Here is a 12,448-nt window from a genome sequence, read left to right on the forward strand (position 1 = left end):
GCTCAAGTAGGAGGGGAAACACCAAGGTGGATCGAGGTAGGAGGTCTTATTACCTGTGCCTCCAATGCCTGGAAGTCTCATAGGTAGTTTTTAATACAACTGCCATATATTAACCACTTCCTATGTACCTGGCTCTCGTTTCTCACGTAAGAGGCAGTGTCCTTGTTTTATAGATGAGGAAAGTTGCAGAAGGTTGGTTAGCATATGGATGAGCACCACGCTTCACTCAACATTAAAGACCCTTGTGTTGTGAAGGGTGGCATCCTGGGCCTTCCTATAAAATAAAGATGTAGATGGCAAGCTAGCTTTCTATGGACAGAGAAAAGGAGGGGAAAGAGTTTAGATTCAAAAGCCAGGTGGAAGGCCAGACGTGGTGGCTCACGCCTGTAAGCCCAGTGCTTTGGGAGGCCGAGGCTAGAGGATCACTTGACCCTGGGAGTTTGAGGCTGCAGCGAGCTGAATGCACCACTGCACTCCAGCCTAGGAGACAGAGGAAGACCCTGTCTCTAAAAAACAAAAACAAAATCCAGGTGCGCTCCTTACTGGCCAAGGAACATTGGGCCTATCATGGCTGTGAGCTTCAGTTTCCTCATCTGTAAAACAGGCATGCTGATAGTGGCTCCCCACAGGGCTGTGGTGGAGGACCTAATGAGAGCGTGCATGCAGGGCGACATTGGCGAAGCCATCACTCACATGGCCCCTGGGTCCCCCAGGCAGTGCAGGGCACAGAACTGGGTAAAGGAACTGGAGAAAGGCAACAGCGCTGCCCTCCAAGTCTGAGGACCTCTGGAGTCTTATCCAGATAGCCCCACCCTGCCCTAGGTTCTGCCTCCTCTGTACCAGGCACCATGGCAAGGTGCTTATAAGCACAGATTCTGGATTCCGACAGAGCTCAGCAAATCACCGTGTTACTTTGGGCAAATCATTTTGCTTCTCTGAGCCTCAGTTTCCTCATCTATAAAATGGGCATCATTACCTCCTAGTACAATTATGAAGATCAGATGAGCTAATGAGTATAAAAAAATTAGCATGGTATCTGCATGTGGTGGTTACTCAGAAAATGGGAGCTCAGCTCACATGATGATTATGGTTGCTGCTGGTGCTACAGATGTCCTTCATGAACCTATAGCTCCTAGGAACTTCCTTGTGCCTCTCCTAGCCCACTGGCAGAATCTCTACTCCCTCCACCCCTGTCCTCGCCTCCTGCCACCTGGTCAAAGCTCAGAACGGGATGAAAGGGAATAGCTCTCTTTGTACTGGAATTAGCCTTGTTTTAGGTCTTAGAAGCTGATCATTAACCAATTCCTGCTCCTCCCTGATCCCATGGCCTGTAAAGGTAGGTATCTATCCCAACCCCCAGGGTCCCCTCCCTCTTGACATCCTGCAGCATAGGAAAAGACTCTGGACTTCAATGCATGGCCACCACTGTGTGTGGCCTTGGGCAAGTCCCTTCCCCTTCCTGAGTCTCAGATTTTTCATTCTCACAATGAGGGACTTGGCTTTCAATCATTTGCTTGACCACTTTGGAAAAAGTCTCATGTGGGAGGCAGAATAATGGAGCCTGAGAATGTAGGCTCTGAAGTCAGCCAGCCCGGATTCAAAATACCAGAGCCATGGTTTGGAAACTGCGTAACGGGGGGTGGGAGGACTCTTTTTAATTCCTTCCTCAATTTCCATTTCTGTAAATGAGGTCGATGCTTGCTCCGTCTCATTCAGATATGAGGTCCACCTAAGAGTCCGCGCATAAACTAAGTGCACAGTAAACATTGGTTATTATTGCTTAGAGGCCCAGTGTACAAAATGAATAAAGTGAGTCTAACTAGGGTTGAAATGGGGAAAAGGGCAGAGTCCCAGGTGCTTGCTGCCACCCCAGGGTGACCATCAGGCAGTTCTCTTAAGGGAAACAGTTTGAAAATCAAGAAAGCCAATATTGTACAGCAGGGGTCAGCGACCTACAATATGCAGCCCCAATCCAGCCCACCGCCTGTTTTTGTGTGGCCTGCCAACTAGGAATGGCTTTTACATTTTCAAATGGTTGAAAAACATCTATGGAAGAATATTTCCTGATACAAAAATTATATGAAATTTTAATTTCAGCACCCATAAATACAATTTTTTTGTCACATTGCCACGCCTGCTTGTTTGTTTTATCTGTGGCTGCTTTCTCACTGCAAGGGCAGCGTTGAGTAGTTGCAACAGAGTGGCCCACAAAGCCTGCAGTATTTACTATTTGGTCATTTATAGACAAAGTTTGTTAATCCATGCTATAAAGCTTCTCTTCCCTTCCTCGTGGAAGACTCTGCCGTTGCGTAGAGCTGACTCTGCCACTTTGCCAATGCTATGATCCTCAACACATCATCTCACCTCTCCAAACTTCATCTGTAAAGTACATATAATCATTTCTAGTGTTCAGGGTTGCCGTGAAAATAAAATAAGCAGGACCCCTTAGTGTATGACGGGGAAATACTCATGTGACTGTCAGTGAGATTAACTTAGATGGTACACGGATCAACATTTAAGTTTTAACAGATACATATTTAATTTAATTCATATTTTAAAAACTAGAACTAGCACACAAAACCTATGGTTTCATGGATAATGCTTGTTGTGTTCACTGAGGTAAATGATCCAAAGCCACAGGGGCAGATCTGCCATCTATCTCTCAAGATGTGGCTCCTGTCTTTGAGTCCCAGGTGCCATCATATTCACATTCCACCCGGCAGGAAGGACAGAACCCGGAAGTTGCACACATCATTTCCACTCATATTCCATTGACCAGACTCAGTCATCTGACCAAGTCTTATCACAAGGGGAGCTTGAAGTTTCAGCCTTTCCTCAGAGAGGAAAGTATTGGGTTCTATTCCTAAAAGAACAAAGGAAGAATCAATGCCGGGGTTAAACTAGCCATTTCTGCCCACATATGTATCAATTCAAATCTTCCTTTTAAAATACAGTTGTGTAAATTAAAAGTAAGACATTTTAAAGTGACATGATGTGGCAGCCACTTTGCAACCATAAGACCAGGGGAACCAGAGTTGCCAATGAAAAGTCATGACGTCATTGTGCCTCTGAATCGATCCTGGACTTCTTTAACTTCACTATGTGATTTGGGAAAATCATTTCCCTCTTGGAGACTGTATGTAGTCACCTAAAAATACAATGGCTGTGTATGTTTTGTTTTATTAAGAACATAATTTCAGAGGATTGAGGGAATCAAATCCCTCCGTTCATAATACGTTATCACTATTTACTTCACAAAGCCTCTCTTTCCTATAATTGATTGGGTCTTTTTAGTCCTTTCTCTCCCCATTTCCCACTCTCACCCTTTCCATAGCAACCATTCTGATATGTTTAATGTGTAGCTTTTCATCATACATTTCTTACAAAATCTTTTGTCGTTCATGTGTATTTTCAGCTTACATATTGAGGTTGTATTCTAGATCTCATTCTGGTTTTTACCTCCAATCATAACTGCTCTATGAGATCCATTTATAGAAGTATATGGTTCACTAATTCTTCTCTCTTTTAAAAGGAGCATAATGCTCAATGGCATGTATCCACCATATTTGCCTTTGCCTGTACTAGCAATAAAGTGCATGTAGCCACCAACTTCCCACACCACAGAGAGCGCTACAGTGAATATCACTATGTGCGTTCCCTCCTGGACCTATAGGAGAATTCCTTTGGTGTCTGGGAGCAAAACTGCTGGGTTACAGAGTATAAACACATTTAATGTGATTAAATCCTTGCACAAGATCCTTAAGAAACTCTAACCCAGTCCACACTCTTTCTAGCAGTGCACGAAAGTTCCTGTGGCCCCTATTCCTGTCAACATGGGGATTCATCAGCTTTCTTATTTCTGCCTGTCTCATTGATTAAAATGTTATTGTTTCAATTTGCATTTCTCTGAGTACTGGTGATGCTGAGCATCTCTTTGAATGCTGTAAAACAAGGTTTAATTATAGTACTTACTTCATAGAGCTGTTTTGAGAGTTAAGGAAGATAATGTATGTAAAGAGTTCAACTCACTGCTCAGTATACAGTATGTGCTTAATAAATGCAAATTTTAAACAACCAAGGTACCATGATTTCTTATCTAATTATCAGTCATTGTCATAATTAAAACACCTGATGCATAGTAGGTGCTCAATAAGTGTGCATGCCCTTGGCCTTCCCTAACATCCTTTGGACATCCCATTCCCACTTCCAAATCCTGGTGGATTTGGCCCCAATCCCTTAGCACAGCCTCACCTGTGTTCTCTTCACTCTCCTGGCTGGGGTCCTTTCGAACCTCCTTCTGGCCAAAGAGACTTTTCAGGATGGCATTGGCAATGGGAAGCATCATGGCGGTGGAGGCGGTGTTGCTCAGCCACATGGACAAGAACGAGGTGGTCACCATCATCCCCAGGATGAGCCTGCAGAGCAGATGGCATTAGAGGCAAATCCAGAACCCAGGGCCCAGGAGATCCTCTGGTCCCAGTTTGCCATCCCTGAGGAATACAATCCATCCATTTTACAGATGGAAACTTGAGACTCAAAGCAGAAACCAAATCCACTCACCAGGTTTATTTTAGATCTAAGAAAACTGGTTCAGTGTGTTTAAGTGAACTGTCCATAGGTACCCAGGTTATAAAGACATCCCAAGCCTGACGTTTTCTCTTTCTTGCCCCCAAATCCTCAATGATACCCATTTCAGAATAAAGTTGCCGGGGCACCAAGACACTCCACTATCTTTCCCTCATGGCCTTCTCAGCTTCCTCCCTCTTTTCCCCTCCTCTTACCAGCTACTCCCTGCTGAGACTCTGCTGAACTTCTCACCCACACCAAACACCTTTACTCCCCTGCCTCCCTGCCTTTGCTTGGTCCATTCCCACCAACAGAATCTAAGTATCAGGATTTTTTCTCTTTATATTGAACTCTGAATCCACCTGGAATTTACTTAGATGCATAGTACAAAGTAAGATGTAAATTTTTTAATAGAAGAAACCAATTATCCCAACTCTCACCATTTATTGGATAATCCTTCCTTCAGATTTGGGTTTCCTTTAGATTTATTCTGTTTCAAAAATCTGTTTCCAGACTTGTGTCTTACTGTTTTAATTATTGTAATTTTAGAATATGTTTAAGAGCAGCCCTACTCATTATTCAAAGTCAAGCTCAAATGTGACCTCCTCCAGGAAGTTTCCCCCTATCTCCCTACCTCTCATGTGGGCTCTCACACCATGATGTGCCCCTTGGAGATCAAATTCCACTTGGCACTGGAATCAGTTCCATAGATGGAGTCTGTCCTACAGGACTGGCAGCTCCTCCAGGAGGAGGCGCAGCTACAGAGCCTAGCAGAGCGGTTGGCACAGAGATGATGCTAGAAACCTAGGAGTCATCCAGAACCTTCTTTTCCTACGCCCTCCCCTGTGTCAATTTTATCACCCAAATTACTCTCAAATCTATCCAATCTGTTCATCTCCACTGCCACCTCCTAGTCCAAGCTGCTACTGTCTCTTGTCGGGACACTCTAAATGGCCTTCTAACTGGGATGTATCAGCTTCTCATGCCCGTACCCTCCTGTCTGACCTCTACAAGGCAGCTAAGGGGAATCTTTAAAAAATGCAAATCTGAAGGAAATGAGACGTATTTGAAATAAAATGCAAATCTGGCCATGTCATTCCTCAGCTTAGAACCCTTTAAAGCACAGATTTATAAGTCTATGGATATAATTCAGAACTGGATTGGGAGAAAATGTGTATCTTCATTTTGCTAACATCTAATCAAATTAAGCATTTCCTTCAGTGATAAACAGGCAACAAAGTTCAGGTGTATGAGCAGTGCCTGAGGCTCTGTCACCCAAAAAAAAATCCCTGACATTTTCTCTTTCTTTCTTTCTTTTTTTTCTTTCTGTCTTTTCTTTTCTTTTCTTTCTTTCTCTCTCTCTTTGCTTTTTTTTTTTTTTTTTTTTTTTTGAGACAGGGTCTCACTGTTACTGAGGTTGGAGTACAGTGAGTGGCGTGATCTTGGCTCACTGCAACATCCGCCTCCTGGGGTCAAGCGATCCGCCCACCTCAGCTTTCTGAGTAGCTGGGATCACAGGCATGCGCCACCACGCCCAGTGAATTTTTTGTATTTTTGGTAGAGACAGGGGTTTTACCATGTTAGCCAGGCTGGTCTTGAACTCCTGGCCTCAAGCGATCCACCTGCCTCAGCCTCCCAAAGTGCTGGGATTACACTGTGCCCGGCAAGATCCCTGATATTTTTATATGACATTATAATCACTGCAGACATCTTGAAATATCATCGACACTCAAAACTGCTCAACATTATGGGTGTGATTAGGCCTATCACTCGGTCTTGCCATTTGCTGTGTTAATAAAACAGTACCTACCTGTACCAGGGCACAGCTGTCTGTGTTCAAAAAAAAAAATTAGATAATTGCATTTTGCTGTAGCTGTTGCTTCAAACTCTGTTGTGCATTATGCATTTAAAAACATTATTCTGGGAAGATCCTTAAGATTCACCAAATTGCCAAAAGGGTTTATAAGATGAAAATAAAACCCCTATTTTAAAGGCCACCCAATCCTCTAAGAATAAAAGTCCAAATCCTAGCCAGAGTGCCCGAGGCTCTTTAGGATTGTAACCCTGCCTCCCTTTCCCTTCAAGCCCATCTTCCCACATCCTCTGCATCCCCCCACCTTCAACTCCCACCTGATCTTCATCATCTAGGCAGGTAAATAGCAAACAAGAATGCTAACAGCCAGCATTGCCTGCTCAGGTCCAGGGGATTTACCTGCATTTGCTCATCTAATCCTCACTAAACTCTATGAGGTGGGTGCCACTACATCACTATTTCACAGGCAGACAGAGGTTAAGTTATTTTTCAGAGCAGGTCACCTGGGATTCAGCCCTGAGCAGTCAGGGTCAAACTGTCAGTGTGGCCCCCTCCAAAACTATGGGACTGGAATCCCTGGGGGTGGGGCCTGGGGGTCAGCAGCTCATGTTCCCAGGTGATTCTTCTGCACCTTTGAGAACAGCTGCCCATGATGGGCCTAGTGCTGTGTCTAGCATGCAGCGGGTGCTTGCTAAATAGTTGAGAAATAAATAAATACATAAATAAATGGTGGGAACCGATGAGTTACTTGGCCTGGACAAGTAAATCAAGAAGAGCAGGTATAGGCTCCAGAGGTGTGGTCCCTCCGCCTCTCCGCTGTAGGGCTGGAACCATTACCTGTTCTTACCTGGCCGGCTGGACTCCAACAAGCATCAGGATCTTGAGGGCGATTCGCCGGTGCAGGTTCCACTCCTCAATGGCGCTGGCCATGATCAGGCCACTGAGGAAGAGGAAGTTGGTGTCGAGGAAGTACTGGGGGCAGACCTTGTTGGAGGGCAAGATGCCCATGAAGGGGAAGAGGACGATGGGCAGCAGCGCCGTCACTGAGAGCGGCAGGGCCTCCGTGCACCAGTACACCGCCATGAGCAGGATGACAAACAAGCAGCGGCCTTCCTGCAGGAGGAGATGCATGCTCAGAGGGTCAGCGGGGCTCGGGGCAGAAGGGGAAGGAGGCCCAGGGCTCAGGGCAGAGAGGGAAGGAGGCCCGGGCTGGGGGCAGAGGGGGAAGGAGGCCTGCCCCGGCTTGTTCTCAGGGCAGCAGTGGAGCAGGTGTGTGCCTAAGGCGTTGACTTAAAGCAGGTGGCATCACCTTTCTAAGCCTCATTTTGCTCAATTATAAAATGAGGAAGCTATTTTGGTTCACCTCATAGGACTGTTTGAGAATGAAATGAAATACATTGTTGTCTTAGAGATAAAGACGAGAATGAAAATAGTTTACTTGATAGAGGATCCCAGGAGGTTCTGGAAGGACAATGGGGAAATGAAACAGAAGGAAGCCAATCCAGAGAGTGTCCCATGAGAAGGTTACCACTGTGGACACCTGGATCTCAATTCTGATGGGGACAGGGCAGACCATGCTTCAGTGTATGTCCCATGAGAAGGTTACCACTGTGGACACCTGAAGCTCAATTCTGATGGGGAACCCTGGGGGACAGGGCAAATCATGCCTTAGGGTTGTCTCAACTGGAGGCAAGGAAGTTGGAGCATTTATCTGCCAACTCCTGGCCATCATTGGTTGAGGGCTGATACTGGGAGCATTAACTTTCAGCACTTCCGGCATCCTTATGTGCAGACTGAGCATGCTCCTGCAGCCAGGGGAAATACTCCCGCAGACCATCTCAGAGGCAGTAGGAAGCTACTGGTGTGTGCGGAAATGGTGAGCACCAGTGGGGGTGTGGAGTTGGGACAGGGAGCAACTGCCACATCCTTACACGGTACTTAGTGCAATGCCCAACACATAATGCATACTCCATAAACAATAACAACAGCTGACATCTGTTGGGCTAATAAGTACCAGGTGCTATTTATTCCTAACAAAATCCTAGTGATGTAGGTATGATTATTATCCCCATTTGATGGATTAGGAAACTGAGGTGCAAGGAGGTCGTTAGCAAGGTAATGGCTGTGCAGACCAGGGTAGACCAAAGCAATATACCTCCACAGCCAGACCTTCATACAAGTGCCCTGCTGCTGTTCTCAGCTAAATATTAGACCCAATGAAAGGCAGACAAAGTAATTTAAATCTAATCAGTAGTTGCCAAGGCTAGGGTGGAAGGTCTATGTTGTGGGGGCATAGGTAGGGGTTGCAGAGGAGCACAGAGGAAACTTTTGGGCTGATGGCAATGTTCTATACCTAGATTGGAGTGGTAGCTACATTGGTGTGCACATTTGTCAAAACCTGTCAAACTACACACCTGTTCTCATAATGAGAGTGATAAAGACAATGACTTCACATCTGATGCATCCGTGTCCCACAGGATTCATAATACTTAAGGTCCTATTATTTGCATGATCACTGTTGGAATGAAACTATTCCTGCCCTGCCCTTGCTTTCTTATGTCCTTTCAAGGCAACGATCTTGCATATTCTAGGAAACATGAACTTTTTCTTGGATTTGGTCCTGTCTGGAGCCATCTTATGGCTCTTACTTCCTACTTACAGTAAGTTTTGTTAACTTTATTCCATGTCCATAGGACATCAAACAGAGCACCATCCTAGGAGCCATCCTCATAGAACATATCCTCAGCGAAACAGGACAGGTATCAGGTTACGTGGGGGATGCTATGATTAGTTAATCCATCTTACAGGGAGGCCAGGGAGGGACCACAGAGACCCATCAGACAGCTGTGACAACAATCCAGGCAACAGACACCGGCCACTAGGGCCCATTGCCGGCAGTTGTAGGTAGTGAGAAGTAGTTGAATTCTCGATCAATTTCCAAGATCACGTCTGGCAGCTTGGCTGATAGATCTGTTGTGATATGTGAGGCAAAGAGAGAAACCAAGGGCAATTCCAAGTTGTTGGTCTCAGGGAAGGTGGGGTTGTTATTTACTGAGATGGGGGAGACACACTGTCACCAATTTCCATACCTTGAAAAACACATCCCGAGACTCTGCTTAACACACCCTACATTGGAAAATGTCCAGATTCCCAAGTCCCTTAGCTTTTCTATCAGTGCTCACATTCATTCATGAAATTTATAGATGTGCAAAAAGTCTCCCGCTGGGAGAATTTCTGTACAGCACATCCTATTTTCCTATTGACTTAAGATACATTGTTTTAGAGAAAAAATTAAATAAGCTGCCACAGTTAATACAAAGTTATCCTTCAGGATACCTAAAATTTATTTCCTGGGGGCCAGAGAAGAACAACTGTAAAACAAATTAACTCAACTTGGAATGAATATCCCAAGAACCCAGGTTATTGGACACACACACTAAAGGTTGAAAGCAAAAAGAATAATACAGAATCAAACTCCACAACCAAAAATTCTCTAAGTTTTGATTTGTCATCATCCTTTCAGTTTCTCAAATGAGGCAGATCCTGCATCTCAGAGGTAAGATATCTTTGAGAATCACAAGACCAGAGTCCATAAATTCTTATAACCCCCAGCCCTTTGTTCAAGCAAAATTGTATGTTGAATCTCAGTATATAAAACAGACAAACTTTGAATGTAAAAATCAGAAAAAAAGGCACTCTTCTGGAGAAGTGAGAAAAAGAGCTGTCGATGGGCTTCTCTGTTCTCTCCTTCCCTTCCACCTATCCTGGCAGCCCCTAAACCTCCCCGATCTGGGGATTCAATGGCAGATCATCAGATCATCACCAAGCCCCTATCATTTCCCTGGCTCTACATATGTGGAGACTGGGACCAGAGAGGGGAAGAATGAGTCAGCAGGTGGATGTCAGAGCCATTTCCAGAACCCCAAAGCTCCCCCAACAAGAAGCTGAGACCCTTTTGTTGGAAAAGCCTCAATGTGTGCTTGGAGCCAAAGGGCATCATCCCAGAATTCCACAGAGATAGAGAGCAGGCCTGTCCCAGGTATACAGCACAGCAAACAAGGATGTGGGGAAGCAGTGGCACAATAAACAGCACCCTGTTTAGAGAAGCTCCTGGAATCCCAACATTCTGCCTACAGAGCTTTAGTAACCACCTGGGGAGCCAGTGTACCACAGGCTTCAGACTTGGCCAAGGCCACCTCAGCCTTCTTAGGCTGGGAACCTGAATATCAGCTGGGAACAATCGGTTTCCACAGCTCAGAGAGCCAAAGGGGCCTTCCTGAAGACATACAACTTTGGAGAGATGGAGCCACCTCTCCTCTTGAGTCTTGGCTCCTGGTACAAAAGCAGCATGAAACTCTGTCTCCAGCCCATTATCCTGCTTCATGTTCTTTTATGTAACCGGTTACCACCTGAAAGCAGATTTTATAGCTTTATATGTTTTCTCCTCTATTAGAATGCAAGCTCTAGGAGAGCAGGGATTGTGTTCCCAGTGCCAAGAACAGCTCCTGGCACATTGTAGGCACTCAAAATATCTGTTGAATGATGAAAACATGTTTCTACAACTTAGAGAAAAAGCTTGATCCAAGCTATCATTCATTCATCCATCATTTAGCAAACTTTATTCCTGACCACATTTTATGCCCTGGGCTGGAAGCTGGTACAAGGAAAATGACTAAGACATAGTCTAAATTTTTAACAAGTAAATCTGGCCACGCCAACCAATAAACAGTTCTTAGTCAGGTGCCTATAGTCCCAGGTACTTGGGAGGCTTAGGGAAGATGATTGCTTGAGGCCAGGAGTTCAAGTCCAGCCTGGGCAACACAGTGAAACCTGGTCTCTAAAAACCAAACAAAAAAAAACTACAGTGCTTCTCAAACCCAAATCACCTTCCCAGGCTCTTTCTGCCAAATATCCCTCAAACAACAGATGTGTGTTGGTAAATGTTGAACAATTGGCTCTCTGAAAAACTTGTGTGTGTGTGTGTGCGCATGTGCATGTGTGTGTGTGTGTGTATTAAGGTCTGTATTTAATAACTGGCTATTAGAATTCCTAAAAATTTGACAATCACATTTCCCAAGCCAGCATAAGCTGGCTGCAGCACACCACTGTGGGCCTCCAGGCAGAAGAACATCCATGTATCACCCCCCGGGCCAGGAAATCTGCATCACATTCTGCGCAAAACTGACTTTCTTCCACCCATGCTTGGTATCCTGCTCCACAATGAATTCGTGCTTTTAAAAATATACAATTACTTTCTATCAAATCTTCCTGCTGACCCAAGAAGGAATGCCCCATGTATCCTGTTCTGTGTACCACTCACCAGACCAACAGGTATCCCAATTTGTAAATATGAGTCCTCGGTGGAGATTATAGTCTCAAATTCCCACAGAAGCCCAGACATACCATAAATTAACTCTTGGACCCCTTCAGACAATCCTCATCTTTGCGTTTTGAAAATGATATGACTATAAGATGTTTCACTTTCATCTTAGGTCTATTATGAGACACCTAGACCCCTAGACTGTAGTCCACACCTCTACTTGGCATTCAAGGTTTGGTGCCCAGCCCATCCCTGGTCCTAGATTCCTAGACTGTAGTCCACCCCTCTACTTGGCATTCAAGGTTTGGTGCCTAGCCCATCCTTGGTTCATCTGCTTCCACTGCTCAAGGAGACAGACATGAAGACAAATCATTCACCTCCTAGAGAGACAAGGGCTAAAACAGAGTTTAAGACAGTGAGCTATAGAGCAAAGGTGAAAGGGAGCTGTGTCAGCCAGTGGGGTCTGAGAAGGGCAGACACCTCAGCACCTCCTTGCTATGGTCTCAGTGTTTCTGTCCCCCCAGATTCATACATGGAATCCTCATCCCCATTGTAGTGGTAATAAGAGGCAGGGACTTTGGGAGGTGATTAGGTCATAAGGGCTCTGCCCTCACTAACAGGATTAGTTTCCTCATAAAAGGGGCCCAAGAGCCTTCCTTCTGCCATGTGAGGACACAGCAATAAGGCACTGTCTTTGAAGCAAAGAGCAAGGCCCCACCAGGCACTGAATCTGCCAGTGCCTTGATCTT

General features: G+C 45.2%; 1 protein-coding gene across 3 annotated transcripts in view; it reads right to left on the reverse strand.

The window, feature by feature from the left end:
- The window catches only part of SLC13A3 (solute carrier family 13 member 3), a 127,280-nt gene that overhangs the window by 47,775 nt on the left and 67,057 nt on the right, over positions 1 to 12,448 (reverse strand). For all 3 annotated transcript variants that reach the window (XM_001163229.6, XM_514696.7, XM_016938056.3), the window contains 2 exons: positions 7,227 to 7,492; positions 4,252 to 4,415 (listed from right to left, as the gene is read on the reverse strand). In XM_001163229.6, coding sequence (XP_001163229.1) covers positions 4,252 to 4,415; positions 7,227 to 7,462 — 400 coding nt within the window. In that variant the 5' untranslated portion in view covers positions 7,463 to 7,492. The remainder of the gene's footprint in view (positions 1 to 4,251; positions 4,416 to 7,226; positions 7,493 to 12,448) is intronic.

This window comes from Pan troglodytes, chromosome 21 (genome assembly GCF_028858775.2).
Source record: "Pan troglodytes isolate AG18354 chromosome 21, NHGRI_mPanTro3-v2.0_pri, whole genome shotgun sequence".
In the NCBI taxonomy this organism is placed as follows: Eukaryota; Metazoa; Chordata; class Mammalia; order Primates; family Hominidae; genus Pan; species Pan troglodytes.